At 34.9% G+C, this 22,696-nt stretch overlaps 1 protein-coding gene across 6 annotated transcripts in view; it reads left to right on the top strand.

The window, feature by feature from the left end:
* Positions 1-22,696, top strand: part of ZNF385D (zinc finger protein 385D) — a 379,952-nt gene that overhangs the window by 346,119 nt on the left and 11,137 nt on the right. For all 6 annotated transcript variants that reach the window (XM_048951270.1, XM_048951269.1, XM_048951273.1 and 3 more), the window contains one exon: positions 20,648-20,881. In XM_048951270.1, the coding sequence (XP_048807227.1) occupies positions 20,648-20,881 (234 nt within the window). The remainder of the gene's footprint in view (positions 1-20,647; positions 20,882-22,696) is intronic.

The raw sequence follows: 22,696 nt of genomic DNA, 5'->3' as shown, positions 1-22,696 counted from the left end.
AGAGGACCGCAGAGAGAACAGTGGTCTCACTGCAAAAGCAGGCAACACTGTGATGTGTAACACCTGAACCCTTTTTTCCTAAGTTTTAGCAATCAAATTTTAAATCTGCTGTTGGGAGAAGCTATGTCTATTGTTGTTTGCTTGCTTTGATCAAATTCTATTCAGGCCCCGTTCATCAACATTTTCACATTCATCTGGACCATCCTGAAATGTAAAATCAGTGGATACATGTAGAGCTAGGAGCTTATCTGTTTTGGGATTAGAAGATCTGGACTTTCAGTTATGCTCTGTTCTGTCCTCACAGTCTATCAGTTTTTATTAAATTGATGGAAAATACCTTCACATTGTGATGTAATAGAACACAACAGCAGTAGCTGAAATAAGTCATTAAATATCAGGAAGAATTCTTCATTTGTTTGGTTAGTATTTTAATGTAAAAATATATATTTTTAATTCAGACAGGGTCATTCTTGTTTCTGTGTGTTTCCAGTACTTGTTTCTTCTTGCTCCTTCTCCATCCCTCCCTATGTATCCTGAAATGATAGCATTATGATTGGTATCAGATAAGTTTAAAAGTGTATTTCTTTTGGGCTGCCCTGTTTAATGATCTTTTATTGGTCTTGCTAGTGATGTCAAGATAGGATCGTTTGCTTCATTTTCAGTCTGCAGTCCTAACTGGAAATCCTGCATTAAGGGCAGTTTAAAAAGTTTCTGCTCAACATTGATTAGTTAGAAGCTATAGTTCTGAGTTTGTCTGTTTTTCCATTTGAATAACATTTTAAAACACTTATGCAGACAAATCTTTTTCTTTTTAGAACTGAGTGTACCTCAAGAGAGTTGGGAGAATAAGTAATTTTTCTGTTACATCTATGACTTGATTGAAAGAGCTTTAAGAAGATCAAAAGATCTTTTAAAATGTTTCTCTAAGAATTTTGCTATATTCAAGGAATAAACTGTGTTTGTTTTGCTCAGCTTCAGACATATTCAGATTCCAAGCACAATATCATAATATTCTTTAGGGATGCAACCTACTGAAAAGTGGTGTTGTTTTGTTGTGTTGTTTTGTTTAGATTTAACTTGGTTTTCCTTTCAAGTTGATAGTTTCAACTACTATTGGAGACAGAATATTGAATTGGATTCACCAGTGATTTTTTTCAAGGGATGTAAATTTTTTTTTTTTGTATAGCAGCAGAGTGGTAGAAGGATCATGAATGCATTGTTTCTTGCCTATCTTGCATTTCTCCAAAAAAAAAAAAACCAAACTGAAATTTCATTATTCCACATTTGTTAGAATGGATGTAGATATCTTTGGCTATGGTTCTTTGGGGATTTTCTTTTTTGACAAATCATTGCTCTGCAGAATCTGCAGAGCTTTGAATGGTGTACACAGATCTGTGTGAGAGAGATAAGCAGACAGAGAAAGGGATGAGATGATCAAAAATGGAAGATAAAAGCTTACTTCTTAAATTTATCACTTGCACACCAATCATGTAGTGGTCTTAATCCTGTTTGAAAAATCTGCTAAAATTACAGAACTATATTTTGTCTGCTAACTTTATTACTATAAGCTTAGAAGTTTTTTCATAGCACATTTCCTGTTTATATCAGTTTGAGCATTTTTATTTATTTATATTAGGTTAAGAGGACGAGGAAACAGTTGTGGTATTTTTAATTTCAGTATTAATCTAATTGAGAAGATATGGAACAGCCAAGTTTCTCAGCTTCTGAGTTCTAGGAAAGATATTTGGAAACTCAGTCATACACTACAATTCAAGATACTAAAAGGTCTGCTGTGTTTTTCTGTTGTACTTCAAATTTTTCTTTAACTTTTTATTTTTCTTTTCCTTTTTTTGGTATTACTTTTTGTCTTTCCGTCTGCTTCATATTCTGCATATTTAAGGACTTAAATTTACATATTTTGATATCTGAGATGCAAACATAAATTAGCTTATATTTTATTTTATGTAGATATTTCTGTACACTTTCTATTGAGCATTCTGATTTGATTTGGTTTTGGGTGTGTGTTTTTGTTCTTGCTTTTGTTTTGATAATAATACAGAACAGGAGTTTCTAAGTAGACTAACTCCTAATTCTTTTTACAGTATTTGTTACTTGTGGAAAGTGTTTTACACAATTGTTGTTTGAGACACATGCTATTTTATCTTAATGTCATTAAAATTATCTGAGAGTTTAATTTGAAAAAATGTAATAGATGTTTCAAATTGATGGGCAAATTTCTCTGTGAATTTGAAAGGAAAGTTGTGCTTTCTCTTTGTGCTGTGAGACCAAATTATCATGCTGTACTTCATGCTCAATGTTGTATTTTGATTTTGGCCATGAAAATACTTCATGGATGAAGATGTCTTCTCAGTCAGATGAATTATTCTGGTGCCATGGGAAGTATGTGCCCATCTAGAATAATCTAAGAAAATAGTCAGTGTAGTGCCCGACTTTCTAAAGTTTATGAAAATATAAATGTTTTCAAAATTGAGTCATTCCATTTTACATTTATCAGTGGACACAATGTTGAGCAGCATTTTGGGCTCTGCCATTGTGCAGTATTCATTTCCTGAACATTGAAGACAGATATGTGATGCAGAAATCTTTTGTCAATACAAATGTGTGTATATTTTAATTCTGTGATCAAAAGTTTTCCATCAGAAATGGAAAATCATTATTTTTGTCCTTTTTTCCTTGCCTGTGGGACACTGACAGACCTAAGCTTCTGTGCAGATTGCTTTCTAGGTGATTCTTTTGTCTACTTCCATGCCGTTTTGATGTCTGTCTGCTTTTTTTTTCATTTCTATTCTTAGAACATCTGTCTCTTCACATGTGTTAGATAACCCCTATATCCCTTGTCTCTCAAAATCTCTTTATAAAACCTGTTTCTCTTAAAAAGCCTTCCAGATCTTTCACTCTTCTCCAACAGCACACCTACTTCCATATTTGCTTATTATTCCCAATAAATTAATGGCTAAACCTTTTAGAGCAATGTTTTCTTTTATTTTTCCATGATGCTGCAAACATCTATTGCTACATGAAACATAAGTGTTTTAGCTAGTCTAATTGTACTGTGTATATGTGCTAAGAAAATAAGAGAAAAACAAAAAAATAATAATTAAAAGCTTTATTTCTCTAGCTTTAGAAGTGCTTATTCAGACTATTTTGATGTAAGTTTTGATGGAGAACACTCATCTTTAAGATTAAAAAAAAAAAAGTTATTTTACTGAGGAAAACAGAAGACAAGCTGATCCATTGAACTAAGAACAGAAAATGCATTCATTTTAAACAACAAAACATAGTTTATTTCTCATGAAATTGAACAGTTTAATATTTGACAAACTAAGCAGTGAGGAGCGTCCTTTGATTCACAAAGGGAGCTACTGTATGCTACAGTGTCATGCTTTCTTACAAAGTTTAAAGCACCAACACAGTAAATGTTCCAAATATTAAAAGTATACTTTTATCAAGTGGTCGTTGTTAAATGTCTGAAAAGTTCATTCTTTGCATACCGAACTGTAGTGGGAGGGAAGTAAAATAACTTTTGTAATGTTGCAAGGATCACGTGTGTGTGTGTGTAAATATGTGGCTAACTGCAGCATCCTAAACTGTGTAGCTGGAGTGGATATTCTTATGAAAAGTGGCTTTGTGATGAGGACTTCATGCTCTTGGTGATGGCAGTTTCCAATAGTGAAATTGTAGGCTATAGAATTTCCTGTGATGTTCTCTGTAAAAATTGAGTTTGGAGCTCTAGTGGTATTTACCCCCCAAACCAGGGGCTTTTCACCTTGAAGTTTTTTGAATTGATATTGTGTGGCAGATCTGAATTTCAATCCAGACATATTTATAGGATAAGGAAGAGCTGAGGAAATACTATGGGTTTTTCAGTCTTCCACTAGTGCCATGGCATCCAAAAGGAACAATTTATGTTATCTGGTGTAGGAGTGACTATGCAATCCTTCTTTTACCATCTGGATGTAAGAGGATCAAGTCTGAAGCATTTCTTTAATCTCTGTTCCTCAATTATTGTCGTGGTCTGTTCTGAAATCTCGAAATCTCTTACAGAAACTTAACTTTGATAAGTGGTGAGAAATACTTGTTCTGGTAAGACCTCATCAACTTTTTTTTTTTTTTTTTTTGTCAGTATTAGAACATGTTGCACTGAAAATAATCATTTTTGGTTAAATTCTGTAAGTATATAATTCACAGTATTTTGATATCATCAACTGATCTACAATGATGAATATATTTTCATAAAAGTTGGCGCATTGCACATACAAGCAAATTTATATTCTGTGTATGTATAGTGATAAATTTATTTCCAAAACAGAGAAGCATACTATGCATTAATTAATTTGAAATACATCTGCACAATTGTCACGATTGCTAGCTTTTCATTTAGATATTCCAGATCCAAAGCTGCCTACTGCATACGTGAATCAGACTCATGCAACCCAATACTTAAAACATCAACATGCATTTGAATTTTGCTCTGTTCTCCATTTCCTAGTGGAGAAGCAGCTGGTATAAAGAATCATCTGTGCATGGAAATCAAGCTGCTCATCCATTGGTCTCAACAGAACCCTTGTGTAAACAACATGAACAGAAACATGGACAAAAAAAGTGCAAGTCTGACATTAAGGGTAAATTGAGTGAGAATTTTGCAAATTTGACAGGTGATTTAACAGCAGCTGCTGATGCTGGTGATACAAGCCTGTACAGTGCACTGCTTTGGTCATAAAGCAGCAGCCTATGAATTGCTGAGCTGCTAGGCAAGGGGAAAAGAGGGGAATCTGAAAGAACAAAACATTAAAACTTTAAAGTTCAAAGGAGAAAAGACTGTGTGTGTGTATGTGTGTGTGTGTGTATATGTATGTATGTACACAATATATTTTTTTTTAAGTCTGAGAGGAGAGTATATATTTCTAGCCTGTAAGAACATTGCTCAGATACTTTTCATAATTTTTGAGTATATTTGATTTACTGTTGCTGATGCTAACATTACCTCTTGGAACTTTGAAAAATAAAAAAAAAAATGCAATATTTGCCATTTGTTCCCTTTCATCATGCATGCAGACTGGTTTGTTATTGTATGGATGCTGGCATTATTTATTTTCTTTTTTTAGAAAAAAAAACATCATTGAAGGATTTGTTTTGGGGGAAAAAAAAAACACATAAAAAGAAGTACATGGACTTTGCTAACAGGTATGAGAAATTATATTTAAGAAAAAGTAGGTCACAATTTAGGCCTAAAGGTATTGTCATTTTCCCTAAAACTCAATTGGCTAGTTCTGGTAATTATAACCTGGCATACGAGAAGATATGGGGGGAAAATTTTTTTTTTTTTTTTTTTTTTGGAAGAGCTCTTTTGCAATATCCCATTTAAAGACATGTTCATAGACTTTGCTGTTGCAAGGGCAATCTACTTTGTTCCATTTTTCAGTTTTACATGTACAAAAAATCTGAATTGATGTCTCAATCTGTGTTTAAAAAAAAAGTAGAATAGGAATCTGGTCCTGCAAGTTTGACCCATTTTAACTGGGGAGTGCAATCACTGCTAGTGATTGCCTCAAGGTGGGCTTGATTTTATATCTTAGACCAGTACTGCCATTGGCAAGCTTATCAGAATCACTGAAGTTGCCTGCCATACTAAATGACCCAAAAAGACATTGAACAAAGTTCTTTGGAAGTTTAATGATTACTAATGTTATGCAATAATGACTTTTTAGGTCGTATGATGCATTCTAGTGATACAATCGGCTCACAATAGACTTTCATTTATCTACAATGGAATAAGGGTCCTGGTTGGGTTTTTTTTGTTTTTTTTTTTGTTTGTTTGTTTATAAACTATATACTTGAGGGAAATATGGGTATGCTCTAGCAGGATTCATTTCAAATACACTTTTAAAGAACTTTAAGAACTTAAGGAACTTTGAGAGAGAGTGGTGAGGTGTTGGAACAGGCTGCCCAGAGAGGTTGCGGATGCCCGGTCCCTAGAAGTGTTCAAGGCCAGATTGGACAGGGTCCTGGGCAGCCTGGTCTAGTATTAAATTGATTGGTGCTCTGCATGTGGCAGGGGGGTTGGAGATTTGTGATCCTTGAGGTCCTTTCCAACCCTGGCCATGTTGTGATTTTGTGAACACTGATTATATTAGTATTTTTCTAAGCCTTTTTCTCGAATGTCAGTTGTCACGTGGCATTTTTTCAGTGTCTCAGCAGAGCAAAGAAGAGATCTTTATCAGATTCATCTCATTTAGCATGGAAGCAGCTGCACATTTGGACTGATTAAAAGTATTAATAAATTTTGATAAAAGAACTGATAACCAACTATCCATCTGCAGATTTCTTGGTAGTAGGCACATATAGGTTATATCTGCATTTCCCCTGTCTATTGTCTATCCCTTTTAATTCTGCCCTATCTGCTGACATTTGAAACAGCTGTTACAGCCTGAAGTCACAATAAGAAAGATGCTACCAAATATGGATGCTTTCCAGTCCAGTCCTATTTATTTTTAAAGAATTAGCTAAAAGCAGCCTGTGGAGAGATGCATTGATCATTTGACTAAGCTGTGATTAAAGTGTTAGGAGAACTTACTTGCTATGACTCAGGTTCATGTACTGAAAGATTAAATGCTATGGCTATTTTTTTTTTTTTTTCAGAACAAAAAGATACATTCACAAGCCTTGCTTACATGCTGAGTGTGAACCTAGAAATATAAAATGTAGTACAAACTATACAATATAAGGGGCTGGAGAGCTGAAATCATTATACACAGTTTTTTCAAAAGCCAGACAAGATATCTGAGATTCTGCCGAAGGCAAGGTGCTAGAAGAAATCCTGTGCATAGCCATGTCTTACCTAATACAGGGCTGGAATGTCAGTTTTTGTGGACGATGTCTTTAGATACAAAAGAGCAAAGAGTAGAAGGCAATTTAACCCACATCATCTTTCCTGGCTCACCTAAGCCCGGTTGTCGGTAAAGTTTAAGAAGTTACAGTCTGATGAAAACAATGATGATGATGAGGTATCAAAATAGACAGTAAGTTAATTTTAAGTGTTTGCTATGGGCAGTTAGCGACTTAATATTTAAAATATAGTCCTAGTAGGGTATGGGCTTAAGAAGCATTTAAGTCCTTGAGATATGCTTGTATTAAGGCAACCTCCATTGCTTTGCTGTCATAGCTAACTGTAGCTTCACTATGCCTCAGTGAATTTTTAGCCTTTCTATGTAAATTGAGAAGTGTGTTTTCCATTGTACCCTATTTCTAGTAGTTATTTTATTTTCTCAGATCTTTATTTTCTACTGCATTTGAAAGTCCGGAATATCATTTCTACTATATTTTATTAGCAAGTGTAAAAGAGGACGGAAGAAACAAAAGGTTTTTGTTTATTACATGGTTTAACTACTGGAATTTTACCTTAACTTCTTGTTAAAGCTATCTGAAAGCTTTAAGAACAAGTTACAAAAGCATAGCACTGGAGGACTTCTTACCATTTCTGAGTTGTGTTTGTTATGATTGACTTATGTGCTCCCCACTCCTGCAGAATTTTACTGGTCATATGGTGCAATTTTTAGATTTTACCACTACGGTCTTGTCTACTCTTGTCTTAAGATACTTTTTGATGCTACAGTCCCTTTTAGGAGAAGTAGGTATACAAGTGTTTATTGAGAGTATTTTCCTGCTATGGCAATGAAAGGTAGAAGTATATTCTATTCTTTGTATGCATAAGCCATTACAGATCTTGTCTTCACTATTAACAGGACATGAAAGAGATCAGATATGAGTGTGCTATATGTATAATAAATAGACTTGAAGCGTAGTACAGTAGCTGCCTGGGAAAATTGGTGGATGGCTTATTTTTGAAGCAAAATACTTCAATTTTCCAAATAAGTATTAAAACATTCTAATGTTGTACATTATAAATCTGACTTACTTGGGTTCCATTAATTTATTTTCACACTAATTTCACGTTTCTTAATTTGTGAAGAAGGGCGGATATATATAATATGTAGTCCTTTGAACACAAGATAGACAGCAACATATTTGCTAATGATTTTACAGTAGCTGAAGTCTACATTTATTGTTTCATTTTTTCCAACCTTGTCTTTCATTTCACCAAAAAATCTTTCAGTAGTGAAAGTGTATGTGTTTCTTCATGGTCATAGATCAAGACTTTTGGCACTGATTCTATCGTTTAATCTGTAGTCCAAAGGCTTTGGGAAAGAGGAACCAGTATTCTGTTTTCTTGTCAATTTATGGTCTTTCTCTCCCACTCAAAAAAAAAAAAAAAAAAAGTTAGTGTGTGTATATTAGCTCAAGTACTGCTGTAATCAGTTAGCTTATAATGTCATAGCTGATGAAGACTTTTCTGAAGGAAAGCTAAGCAAACTCTCTATCTGCTGGCCAAGTGGCTAATGCTCATAGTATGAAAGCAATCAACTTGGGCATTTGTTCACCAAAAATCTTTACATTTTGTGTGAATTATTTCAGGCTCTCAAAAATGAAACCACCACAACTGTCCAAAAGGCCCAAATCTATATCTCATGGTATACATGGCAATTTCAGGGACTGTCATAGAGGAAGTTTTGCTTCAGAAGAATGGTGCTGTCATTTTTTTACATCCTGTTTTGACTTTTCTGAAACTTCATGATGTAAAGTGATCCTAGGTAAAGCCACTTGTAATTTATTTATTTTTTTAATATACTTAAGGGATCAACCTAACAATTCTGAGAACATGTCTAATGTGGCATTCCAGTGCTAAGGAGATCCTAAGATATTCTTGTACTGCATACTGCAGAAACTGAAGGGAATTCTAAAATATGTTTTTGCGGCTGCTGTTATTCTACTAATGCAGTCATAATACAACTTCTTTCCAAGATTTTTGAAAACTAATACACAGCTCATAATGCTGTATTTTTCGTGCAAATAACTGATGTATTTCTTTATGTAAGCAGGTTTTCCTTGAAAATTTTAAAAATATTTATTATAATGTTTTTCACTATCTGCTAGATATTTGAAAGTAATAAGTCATAGAAGGTAAAATACACTCCTTTCCTCTCTCCTACTTTCCCCATCCCCTTGCCCAAAAAAAGCTGCCCCAAAAATATTAACCTAAAAAGCAAGCAACCAAACAACAAACCTCCATCAAGCCCCAAAACACTACGTAAAATTAGTTTTTTTTTGTTAAAAGTCTTTGTTTCATTTGGTACTATGTGCCCCCATTCTCTGTGTATTCTGTTCCATGTAGATCTTAGAATTGGAACTGTTGAGATGAAATTTTTTTTGGCACAAGAAAAGTACTAACAATATTACTTTTATGAAGAGAAAGTGGATTTTAAAGAAGTCACTTATGATGAACTGAGTGAAAGTGTGACCATGGAATATGATCTAATTGTTCCAGATATGTGATACTTTAAACTTGTCTTACGATTAACAAATTAAAAATGGCTGAAAGACTTGAGTTATTCGGCCCTTCTGGATGCTGCATAAAATGCATGTGAAAAATTCAGTCAGTTATTCATAAACAGGCTGCTATTCCACATTCTTAAATGAGGGTAATTTTCTGCTTTTGTTATTGGGGCTTCCTGGGACTCAGTCATACCTTTTTCTATGTTATATTGCACATAGGAGAAGGATATGGCTGAATGAAAACTAAAGTTCTAGCATTATAGGATATTAAGCTCCTATACAGAAAAGTTTATTTTGTTTCTTTTCAAAGAGAGAAAGCTGGGTCTGAATGATATTAGACTGAGTGATATCTGAATAACTGTTCTTTGCAAGAAAGGGAAAAACGGAGTTAGGGTATGATCTTGTAAATGGTGTAATATATGTAGCCACTTCTAGAAAGGAAGATGAAACAACTTTTGTTGCTACTGTGTTATACTTTAGGAAGAAAAACAAAAAGCCCAGCATATAAAGGAAGGTGTATCACATGTAGAGAACGAAAATATGTGTTTACAAAGGAAATTAATAATAAAAAAATGCTGTATTATTATTATTTATATTCTCCCCTGTTGAACAAGAAAATGTGAAAAGACTGACCATTAAAATTATAGCCATTTGAAATTATTAGCAGCACTGTTCCTGTTCCATGAGGCTTTTTTATTCAAATGGCCTTCTTTGGCATTTGTTCTGAACAAATTGTAGTTCTCACTTCACCTACAACCAATCGCCAAAGGATTACACCACTTAAAACATAGCTACTGTCACTCAACACAACAGAAACTTTATCCAGTGCAAGCCTTGGGCAACACTGTCCAACAAAATTAACTATGTCACTATTAATATTGATTTATGTCACTCTTGGTTATTTTAAATGAGTGTTTGGTTTTAATATTACAAGACCCTGCATAAAGGAAAGCCAAAACACAGCAAGAATTAAATGCTTAAACTGAGATTCTGCAAATGTTTGCTGAAGCTAATCTTGAGCTGCCATTTGATGCTGATTTTAATTAATATGAAGCTGCTCTCTTTCTCTGTCATTTTTTTTTTTTTAAGGACTACTTTGCTACCTTGTTATCACAAACAAAGAAACCTATAGTTATTTTATATCCATGGGTTAAATCAAATAATATATGTGATTTGGTAAGATCTAAAACTAGGAATGGTATCTATGATCAGTGCCATTATATTTGTGATTTTTGTTGTTTCTCTTTGTTTGCAAAATAATTCATGTAATTCACCAGAAAAGAAAAACAAAACAGCTTTGTGCTAGTAAAGCCATCTTCTGTTTTTGTTTCTGTGTCATTTGCCTGCTAAAATTATGGTACATCCCACATAGCAGAGCACCAATAATCTTCCTGCTGGAAGTTATTTCAGATTCTTCTTACAAAGAACAAAATTTACATGGTAACTCACCAGAGAACTGAGGGGGGCAGGTTTCTCTCACTCTTTGCCTAGTCCAAGATTCAGGTATCCAACCTCACTGTGGTTTACTTAACATATTGCTTCTGCTGACTAATGCAATTAAGCTAGTAGTTCTCTAAATGATGTTGCTGCATTGATGGCTCAAATGTATCCATAAGCCCAGAAGTGATCTGTGATGGTTTGGAGACAGGAATATGTAGATCAGGTGAAGATAATATAGAGAACATTTAATTTGGACAATGAAAACTGGTGGAGACACAAGGGCAAGTTAAATAAATGGTCATACTAATTGCAAGTGTATGTAGTAGAAGATCCTTTCACAGACTGTCTTGAAATTGGAAGATGTTTCCTTTCTTTGGCACTCACTTTGATACTGCTAGGCTTGAGGTGCACCTGTTAATTAATGGAATATGTTAGCAACGATTATGTGGCCCGCCAAAGGGACATTCCTTGTAAAAGCATCAAACCAAAGATGGCTGCTAAAAATCTAAATGGGATAGCAAAGGAGTCAGAACACTCATTTACTCTAAAAATAAGGAAAAGAAAACTAATATTTGCCATTGTGTTCTCTCATCATTTTCTTTTGAAATTTGTTCCTCCAAAATTTAGGCATTTGTGGTCTCAAAATTGTATAGAAGAGCATATGGTTCTAAGAAAGCCATTGCTGTTCAGAACACATCTGCTGCAAGCTTTACTTCTGGTACACCCCAAGATAGATGTCTGAAAGAATGTATCTTCTCACTGCTTTCCCTGCCTTCCCTCTACTGAAAGAAATTACAGTTACAACAGATGTTTCTGACAATCCCTGCTTTAGATACAACATGAGTTTATTGCCAAAAACAGATTTACTAGCTCAGTGCTCTCCAGTAAAGGAAGTAAGCTGCTGTAAAGGGAATAGCTTTAATTATTCCTGGATTTGAGACAGGAGAAAGCCATGAGGTATTATACTTATGAGGGCAGTCAGAAGTCAGAGTTCTCAGAAATTCTGCTTTAGATTCCAGTTATTTAAATTTACTTTTAGGTTCTAGGAATATAAATCTGATTTGAAACTTAAAGTTTAGATGGAGGCTTTAAATTGCTTCAAATAGTAATAAAATAAAAGCCCCAAAAAACCAATGCCACAAAACAAAATAAAACAAAACTTTGCTTAAAATGGAGAGCAGTTGATGCAATCTGCTGTGCAGTTCACTCATTCTTTCCTTGTTTCATTTCATCAGTGAAAGCAGTATATTTTCTCTCCTTAATAAGTTCTTTATACTTCTCTGTGCTTCTTTGTTTCTGGTGACAGAACATTGAGAGAATGATTCCACAGTAAATTGTTTCTGATATCAAATCTTAAATAGACTTTGCCAGTCTGCTTGTTATGTGAAAAATTATTCTTAATCTCTGATAGATTAAGAAGGACTGTGTCTGATTTTTGTATCTGTTGCAGAAATTGAGAATTTAGGAAATGCCCCCTTTAAAGGTCACTTCCGTCACTGTAGCTCATAGTGCCAGTTGAAAAACAACATCATCGTTGCTTCTTCCTTTTCTAGGTCTGCCACATAGACATGTGAGGGCGGAAGGAGTAGTAGGCATGAGTCTAGATCATGACTGCATACTGATCTTGGTAACAACAGCATGTTCTTCCAAGTACATGGCTTGAGGTAAAGCCCTAAGGGGTCTTTGGGTAGAGAGATAATAGCCATTGGAAGTTATTGGTGCAGACAAAAGTTCCTCCCTGGATTCTCACTGAAGTACGCTGCATCCAGAGTCTATTTTAAAATGTATTTTAGACTTCTGCCTGCACTAGTGATTCTCACTGATGCCAGGGATGTTCCTGGACACAGTCACAGTAAAACAACCATCCATAAATTCCACTGGTATAGCTGTCTCTAGATGACTTCTGGCCAAAGCTAAATCCCTCGGATATCCCTGGAGTTCAATATTTGCCAAGGAACAACAGACAGCTTGTGTGCAACCGTCTGATTTGGGAAGATAAGAGATTTTAACAATATGGATGGGAATGGCTGTGCTAATGTTAGTCTCCATGCTGCAAAAAGGTACATTCAAGGCAAATTCATCTGACCAGTATGTCTTACAGACCTTTTTCTTTAGCGGGTTTTTAGCTTATAAAAAATGTTTTCCAAGTCCTTGTTTTCTAGTGGTAACACACAATCACTGCACAATTTTTGCTTATGGATTAAGATTTGCTACAGATATATTTTTTTATTTGTTTTGCTTTTACTTAAATGTTGGGAAATGCTTACTGAAGCATGTGCAGATATAAAATTGATGGCAGTTTGCCAGTATTGCCTTTGATGTTGCCTAACGGGGTGATCTATATGTAGGATAATGCAGCTTTCCTTCAATATATGATCAAACGACCATGTGCATGTTTTATTTGTTGTCTTAAAAATAGCGTTTTACATTGCAGCCTCCAGTATAAAATCTTAGCTATTAAAATGAAATCTTTCACTCCGCTTTATGTTTAACCTTCAAGTTAGTGCCTAAACAGAAAATATGTTATTTTAGCAGGGTTGCTGAGACACCAGTCCACACAATCTTCTGAATTTGGCTCTAAGCTCCACCCTTTGAGAAAACACTTTGTCCTGATTTAAAATTGAATTTTTCACTACATGAGTCTCATTAATTAAATGACAACAATAGCTTCAGTGAGCAACATGATTTCCCCCCCCTAAAGCTCCTTGTGCAAGGACCCTTTTACTCGTACTGGTGAAGGCCATTATTCTTCTGCCTCACTGAGGAGAAAATCAATGCAATAGACCTGAAAGGACAGCTCAGCTCCCAAATCCAGACATAACCAATAGTTGCTTAAAATAGTCCAAGAATAGTTTCTGCTCATTGTCTCCTTCCCTTCCAGACACATTTTTGTCAGCTACATTTACCCAAAGTCCAAAACCCAGGCACAGCGTGACATTTCCCTACCTTTTTCCTTCCTTTTCCATAGGCCTTTTACCCCCAGCTGTTATTGCTGCTGCCAGCTCTGTGCAATTAACCTGACTAGGAATGCAGTTGTCCTCTGCGGTTAATCCTGTTCAGGATTAATGAACTGTGCTCTAAACCAAGGGAGCTGCTAGGAAAAATGAGGTATAATTTTGTTAGAAGATTGTGTACTGCTAATTAATGAAGAAGGGTCACTTTAGGACTCAGCTGACTCAAGCTTAGCTGGAGAAAAAAAATCCAAAGAGTAATTATATGAAGTTTGCTACTTTCTATTCACTCTTGCTCTCTCTAAGGACATCTTTTGTCACAAAACATGCAATTTTCTGATTCACTCCCATCAGATCTGCACCGAAGCATGTCATGGGGAAGCATGGAGTAGAGGTCTCAGTAAAATGAAACCACTTGTTTTAGGGCCACTTGTTTTTTCATCCTTCATTTCTAAGCAATGAATACTGTGTATAATGTGATTTATTTAAGTGTTAGAAAACATGCAATGGTCAAAACAGTGAGGTCATTGCTTCTTCAGTTACAAACCAGGAAAATTCTGAGTATTTGGCTTTCATGCTGATCCTGGGAAAGCTTTACAGTCCTCCTTGTTCTGTTTGTTTGAAGAAATGCTTGGGCACTACATCTGAAACACTAGGCCTTTCATTTTTGAGTATCAAGAGCAGTCATAATGAAGACCTAGACTAATCAAAATAACAAGGAACTTTAGCAAGATACTGGCTAACTAAGCTAGGGCAGTGAAAGGGGAAAGAAGAGAAAATAGATGAATATCTGATGTTTAAGAAACAAGAGGACCCCATCAAAAATGTTTGTGTTCTATTCCTGTTTAGTCATGTACTGCTTTGTTCATTATTTCAGAGATTTCACCCCTTCCATTGTGGTCCATTAAGTAGTAAAATATCAGACAAATATCATGAATTCCAATATTTAGTGTTGTTTCACTGATGGAAATGTTGCCATGAAGTAAAGAAATAAACAGCTGTTGTTCAGATATTAGAACTTATATGTAAAAACAAAACAAAACAAAACAAACAAACAAAAAAAAAAAACAAAAAACCCACACTGTAGAGTATTTAAGAAGAAATTGTGTGGATTTTCTGAATTAAAAACAAAACAAAACAAAACAGTTCTAACTCTCTAAGTAAAAGATAACCATTTGGGTCAGAATAGATCTTTAAAAATAAATTGAATCAGGATTTTGAATGTGAAACTAAGTATAATGAAAGGAATCTTCATAGTATGATACTGAAAGAATTTTCTGTACAATGTATTGTAGTAAGCCAAATATCAATAAACCACAAAATATGCAATTTGTATTCTTTACATATAAAAGAGGAAGAGCTGATACATTTGAGTCAATGTTCCCTAAAGTGTTTTGATTAAGTGCCAGATCCAACCAGTGTGCTAGCACACATGCTTATGTTTAAGAACAGGAATTCAGAAAGTCAGCCAAGCACAAAGAAGTTTGATTGCGTAGTTATTTTTGAGTTGGTACTCTGTTTATAATATAGCCCACTGTTATATTTATAGTTTCAAAAGGAATAATATCCTATCTCCAGATGTAATTAACAGAGAGGACATGAAGCATGGAATTTTCAACAAAGTCCAAGAAGCTAGAGATTTGGTCCTTAGCAAGCAGGATAATAAAACGTTGAGACTCTTGAACATGTCAGCATCAAGCACCCGTACTTGAGTGGTCTTTTACTTGACGAACGTTGCAACAAGTAATCCAGATGGCAATGCTTTAGCAATCGTAAGAGGTCTTATAGTACAATGAAATACATCATATCAAGTTCTCTTTGGCATAAGAAACAGCATACTTCATGGCTTTTTTTTTTTTTTTTTTTTTTTTTAATTTTATTTTATTTTGTTTTTCTTTGTGTCATGGGCAGCATTATGGGCCAAATTGTCCATCCTTTTATGCTAAGGGCAACACTGATTGAAATGAGACCAGAATGCATGAGTTAAGTGCTAAGTCAGATATTTTTAAATGCATGCCACTTGAGATTGTGGAATCAAAAATAAGCTCATAAATAGTTGTGATTTGTTTGAAGTCAATGCACTTTTCTCTCTGTAGGTCTATTTATAGTCTTAGGATAAGAAATTCTTAGTAGTAGGAACTGACAAGTGGGACTTTCACATACTCAGAAGAAAAACATAAGTTGGTGTAATTTTGTGTTTCTCCAGCCTAAAGAAATATCATGAGTTTTGTAGATGGATATAAAATTAATCTTGCTTACTTAAAAGCACCTTAATCACATACTTGCAGTTTTCCTCTGGAACTATGGTATCTGTACAACCCAAAGGAGACAATTCTCACTAAATGTTTTACTTCTGGTTTTATCTTCTTGTCAAAATAAATATTTGATTGTTTTCTAGTGAGTCAGATTAGTTTTTAATGATTTTTTAAAATTATTTTTAATGTTTAGTCTGTTCTATATTAAGAACTGGAGCATAAATGGATTCTTATTCATCCTGAAATCTTTTTTCTTTTTTTTTTTTTTCTTTTTGCAGCTGGAATTCAGTTCCACACAATATTAGCAATATGCTTCTATGCCAAAGTCACACAGTGACAGTTGCAATAGCGAATATTTGCTGGAGGCTCCTGTTATGAAAATAGCACAGTTCTGTAAGCTTGCATCACCAGAAACAAATTTCCAATTGAATTTCCAGCATGGTTTTAGATAATTTATTACTGAAGTAGCACTTAAAGCACTGTCATAATGCAATGCTAAAAAATGCTGATTCAGTCTTCAAAGCATCAGTTCCAATGCCTTCCCCCCCTCCCCCCCGCTTTATCCCTTATACCTTTAATGCTGCTCTCTGTATTTAGGATGCTAAACTATGTATAAGTGGCAATAGAATAATATATACAAAGATACACTGGTTAGATTAGAAGAATTTCCTCTTTTTAAGAATTTCCTCTTTTTAAGCTTACTTGACAGTTTTTAGGATGTATTCCCTGTAATTTCTGTAGTTTATATGAGGAGGTGGAGCTTTACATCTTCAAATGTGTCATAGCTTTTACAAGGCAAACATGGATGGTTTTCCTCTATGTTTTGATGTCATTAATGTGTTTGCATTACTGACGTATATGATGTATTTATAAAGGGTGTATTTTGGAAGGCTTATGAGCAGGATATATGCTCTGAATAATTATGGTTTTGATAGGTGGAGTATATGATGATGACAATTACCACTTGTAATTTAATTTTTGTATAAAATAATGCTTTTTACACATATCAAAATAATGATTGTATTTTCTTTTCACTTTAATCGTGAAGTATACAATCAACACACATACAGAAGGACATATATTTGAAGCAGAACAAAAACTGCAACTATTTAAGTTTTTTTGTTTTTTTGTTTTTTTGGGTTTTTTTTTTGGCCGTTGCCTCAGGTTCTCTTAAGTGAAATAAAGAAATGATTATTTATATTTTGCATAAGGCATGCTAACCTTTGCACTGAAAGGCTGATAATGCTGATTGACGTATGTATCTAATTTCCTGCAAGATCAGGATGAGCACCAACCTTGCTATCAATTTTTAGAGAATGTTAATGCCTTCTTTCACTCTTCCTTCCTTCTCTCTACTTCTACCTTCCTTCTGCCTTCCTTTTCAAAGGAAAGTGCATAGCTAGACTTGCTACTGTACAGTACAGTACAGTACTGTACAGTAGCCCTAGGACGGAGAAACAGAAATTTAGAAAGCAATGTTATGCACTGCTGAAAGTGGGGTTTTGATACACTTGCTGCATCTTTCAACTCAAAGAACGCAAGCGTTAGCACATGTTTTCTGAAATGGAGGAGTGACTAGTTAAATTAATTTTCTGGACAGACATACAAAGGCTTCATTTACTCATCACTTTCCCAACAAAAGGCTTAATATTTCAAGATATTATTTTCTATTGAAACACTGTTGTTATTCCATAAAATATTAAAAAATAAGAACAGAATGCTCTGCAACAGTATTTGTCTCAGTGCATTCAGAATAGAACCACATCCAGACTCAGTCTCAGGAAAAAAAACATTCTCATTAAAGAGTGACAAGGAACTTTTGCTCTATGCTTTAATGCCTGGCAGACTATTCACATCACAAATGCAGGCTTTGGGTTTTATAAACAATAATTTCTAAAACATTTTGGGAGCATACATAGAAACATCACAAAATACACAGATTATAGAAACTGACAGGACTAGAAGTTTCCTCAGAGGTAAATTATTCCTGCTAACTGGGTTGTTTTCCCAGACGTTTGCTCAACCATTTCCAAATCCTCCAACAGGCAATATTTCAGTATCTCTGTAGATAGGATATTCTAAGGCTTTACAGGCTTTAATATTAGAAAGAATTTCCTGATGTCTAATCTAAGTCTCCCTCTCTGTAATCCAATAGTCCATGTCCTATTAGGAGGGATCAGGGAGAAGAGTTTATTCTCTTATTTTTAGTTACCTTCTGCAGATCTGAAAAAATGTTGTCATTGTTTACCCTTCACGTTCTATATTAGTAGGCCATGTTTTGTAAGCTTCTAGTTTGTTTTGGCTTCCTCTCTTACAACCCTCCTTGTGTTGGTTTACATTTGTATTGCTGCTGAATTAAAAACAGAGCAAGTCATTGTTAATGTGACATTTGCAGTCCCCAGATTGGATGCAGGGCCTCCGGTTCTGATTAAAGGAGGAAAAAAAACCTTCACACATCTCTCACTTTGCACTTTCAGTATGACAGGTACCTTATTCATAACACCATAGTTTGTGTGGTATGTGTTTGTCTTGTTATCCCCTATTGAAAACTTTTTCTTAAAAAATAAACAAACAGAACAAACAGGAGAAAAACAAAAACAAAAACAAAAAAAAGAAAAAAATCCTCCAAATACCATTACTGGGCTGTTGATCTTCATCCTGTTTTAATAGGTGGCATTAATCCTGCTGAGTGTGGATTCCTGCAGTTGTCTTTACTGAAAAGTATCTAATTTTCTGGACTGTTTTTCCAATGTGTTAAAATAGTTTTGAATTTTGTCTCCTATTGTGTTTGCTTTTCCTCCCGGTTTGCTATTGTCTGGTAAATTAATAGGCATACTCTTCATTAATGAAATTGTTGAACAGTATTAATCTGAAATATACCTCTGCGGGCATCAGTTAATGTGTCCCTCCTGCATCACAAAGCATACTGAGATCTATAATCCAAAGAATAGTTATTTTGTTTATTGTAATAGATGGCAATAAATAAAGCATATTACAGACAGAGCACCACTAACAGCAAAGGATGTGTGAGCTGTCTGTTTTGGAAAGTACCTAGCCACAGGAGTGTCTCAGTAAAGTAAATAAGATTTCTTATGAGGTAAGCTGCTACTCAGTAGGCTAGTATGACAAAACAAAGCACTGCAAATCTTGGTCTTTCTTAAAGGGCAGAATGGCTCCGTCACTTCTCTTCTCTTGTAATTTACTTGCTATCTTCTGCACTGATTCAGTGATTAGTCTTACTGTCCTATACCCTGCTAAGTACCTAGCTACCAAATTATATTACCCTGCCTTTTCTTCTCTCTCCCTTTGTGAAACTCTAGAAAAGGCTTCCCAGGTTTGTGGAGTCTCTTTCTCTGGGGATATTCAAGACCCATCTGGACACTATCCTGTGTAGCCTGTTGTAGGGAACTGGTTTAGCAGGGAGGTTGGACTAAATGATCTCCAGGAGTTCCTTCCAGTTCTTGTGATTCTGTAATTCTGTGATTTTGTGATTCCATTTTTCAGTGAGAGAGATCTGTGTCCCCGGTACTTGGGCTCTAAAATGGGATGGAAAGAGGTTTGTGAGAATCCTGTAAAAGTTTAGGCTATAAGCTTCTTGGTGAATTCAGGATTTGTATAGCTGTTTTTGTGTCCTTGGCAAGGATAGAGCCCCTTGTACAACTTATCTAGTGGAAAGCAAACTCATCTGAAGGCTTGAAGAGCTTGCTGGGGTAACTGATAATATCGAGTATGGATGTTTAGGACTCGTACAGAATGTCATTTATATGTTATTCAAACCACAATATTGTGTGTTTTCTCTCTTCCAGAATAGAAAGCTACAGAAAAACCATGTGTTCTCAAATGCAGGCACGAGATTTCTGAAGTTTTAGATATCTCACATGTTTACAGTTTTTCTAAACATATCACCAACACAGTTGTTTTTAGTGTTCCTGGAGGTATTAGATACAGAATGTTTTGTTTTGTTTTAATTACTGTTATTATTACATATTACTGATATGTAATAATAAGGATGCATGGATAAATGTATACTGTGTATTAATAATTACTTTGGTTCATTTGATAAGAGTTTTGGTTGATACTAAATGAAGTTTTTTGTTTTTTGTTTTTTTTTTTTTTAATTTTATCAGATAACAAGAACATTACTTTAATTCCAGTTTTATTAGTACAGAATATTAAAAATTTAGCTTGGCCTATCGATCAGTGTAAGTACTATACAGTATCGTGGCAGTTTATGTGCCTGAAGTGCTGCATTTAAATGTTTACTACTATTATGCTGGTAATTTATACAGCCACTTTTGGTGAATTATCTCTCAGTGGTACAGTACAGTCTCAACAACCTATCTTTTCAGTTTATGAATTCTGTATTTACTGTGTCTTAGCAGAATGGAGGAGGCAGTATGTGGCATTTTGGTACACGGGAGTAATCATATAAAATGAAAGAATAAGTTCAGATTTAGTTCATTACTTTTAGTTATACTATCACCAGCATCTGGCTTTCTGGGCAGTTACAGTGCTGTGATGCAAGTAAGCAAACATCAGAGGTCACAACCTCTTATTTTGTTTCCTTCCATCTTTTCCCTCTGCCCACAGATGTTACCGCAGGGACACCAGCAATATCAACGACAACAACCGTGGAAATCCGGAAGAGCAGTGTTATGACAACAGAGATCACCTCTAAAGTGGAGAAAATCCCCACGACAGCCACTAGCAGCACGACATGCCCTTCCGTTGAGACTGAGGAAGAAAAAGCAAAAAGACTGCTGTACTGTTCACTATGCAAAGTCGCTGTCAACTCTGCCTCGCAACTGGAGGCGCACAACAGTGGTGAGATGGAGCAATGCTTGCTTTCTTCTTTTTTTTTCCCCTTCTGTCTCAAGAGCTCTGCAATTATCTTTCCCTGAATAGTTTAGATCTCTTGCAGCAGGGGACAAAGAGGTGGCAGAAAGCTGGCAATTACATGGAATTCATTAACTATTAAAGAATAAAAAAGACAGGCAAATAGGCTTTTCTAAAGGGGGAAAGAGGGCTTTTTTTTTTTTTTTTTTTTTTTTCATGCATGCAAGCTACCCATTTTCTTACATTTTAGCCTTATAGAGCTAAATGACAGCTCATGCTTCATTACCTTTGGTGTTCAGAGTTTGCATACTTTTGTTTGTGCCAGCTAGCAAACTGAATATGAATGCCATTAGTTCTGTTTGAAATCTAACAAATTAAGGCTGAAAGAGGCAGAGTCAGTCAGAGTTCAATGATAGTTAGAATTTTTGGCCCCATATTGTCTGTCAACAACTTGGTAGTATATTTTTCCTCTGTCTTCATAAACTGGTAGTAGCTGGTGCATGAGAGTTGAATGGGTAGTTGCTTAATTCTGCCTTTCTTAATTTTTAAACCTTTTCATGTTGTTAGAGTTAGTAACATCAGTAAGTTCCAGCAGTAGTCAGCCGTGATCCATAGTCACTATTTTAAGCATTTTATTGATTGACTTTGTGGTAGACAGAGTTAAAATATCTTGTAATTTAATATGGTGGCAGTGAGCATTTATAACAGTTCTACGGAAAAAGTCCAGATTTTGGATGTCAGTGCTTGCCTGACAGCAGGATGAACAGAGTTAAGAGATAGAGGGTTTCAAGTTTGAAATTTGGAGACTGCTAATATACCTGCATAAAAATGATAAATGGTCTCATGATGTAATAAAAATAATTTTAATCAAAAATGAAGGAAGTTTACATGCCTATAGAATACATTTAAATTAAAAAGGAAATGACAATTTGTTGGTATTCATGAAAATCAAAGCCTAGTCTGTTTTGAATGCTGCGTTTGCTGTATACTAGATCTTCGACAGATGAAAATTAAAAGCTCATCCAGTTGTACTTATTTTACCTGTATGTCTTCCTTCCTATTAAGGTTAGACCCTAAATATTTTTCTGATCCACTTGAGAGCCAAAACTTTATTGTAACAATTACAAACCTCCAAGCTTTAATTTCTATGCTGTTAAACTGTGTGTGGTCACACACATGCATACTTGGAAAAGGGTAGAAGGTGATTCATATACAGATTATCACTGGAAGAATAAATCTGCAATTTGTAGTAGTCCATTATCATCACAGACAAACTACATAGAAGTCAACAGTGTAAGAAATTGTTTGGTCTGATTAAACGTACAGCAATAGACACAAATGTTTTCTATCCAACCTTTATTTTAATAAGAAATGCAAGTGCATTTTTCTCACCTCCATGTTTCTCACATGATTTTGTTCAGGTCCAGGTTTCTGCCAGGAACCTCAGCCCCTTTGCAGTTTGACAACTAATTACTTAATTACAGATTTAAGTGTAAGCTACCTAATGCATACTTTTTATCAATCCATTCAGAAGGACTACAAATCAAAGGCAACTGCACCTTTAATCACTAAATTATTCTTCCTTTGCAACTACAGTTCAGGTCTTATTAGCAGCAGGAGTTAATGAGAAAAGTCACACCCATTTAACTTCACATCAGGACACCTGATTGTGCCAGTACTTATTGGTGTGGCTGCTTTGTTCTACCTACAGAACTGTAATCTAATAATTAAATATCAGATTTGAAATACCATTACATAAGTATTAATCTGATACTGACAAACACAGGCATATTCCAAGGATAG

This window comes from Lagopus muta, chromosome 7 (genome assembly GCF_023343835.1).
Source record: "Lagopus muta isolate bLagMut1 chromosome 7, bLagMut1 primary, whole genome shotgun sequence".
Lineage (NCBI taxonomy): Eukaryota > Metazoa > Chordata > Aves > Galliformes > Phasianidae > Lagopus > Lagopus muta.
Note: the sequence above shows the minus strand (reverse complement) of the source record. Positions and strands in the feature narration are given on the sequence as shown.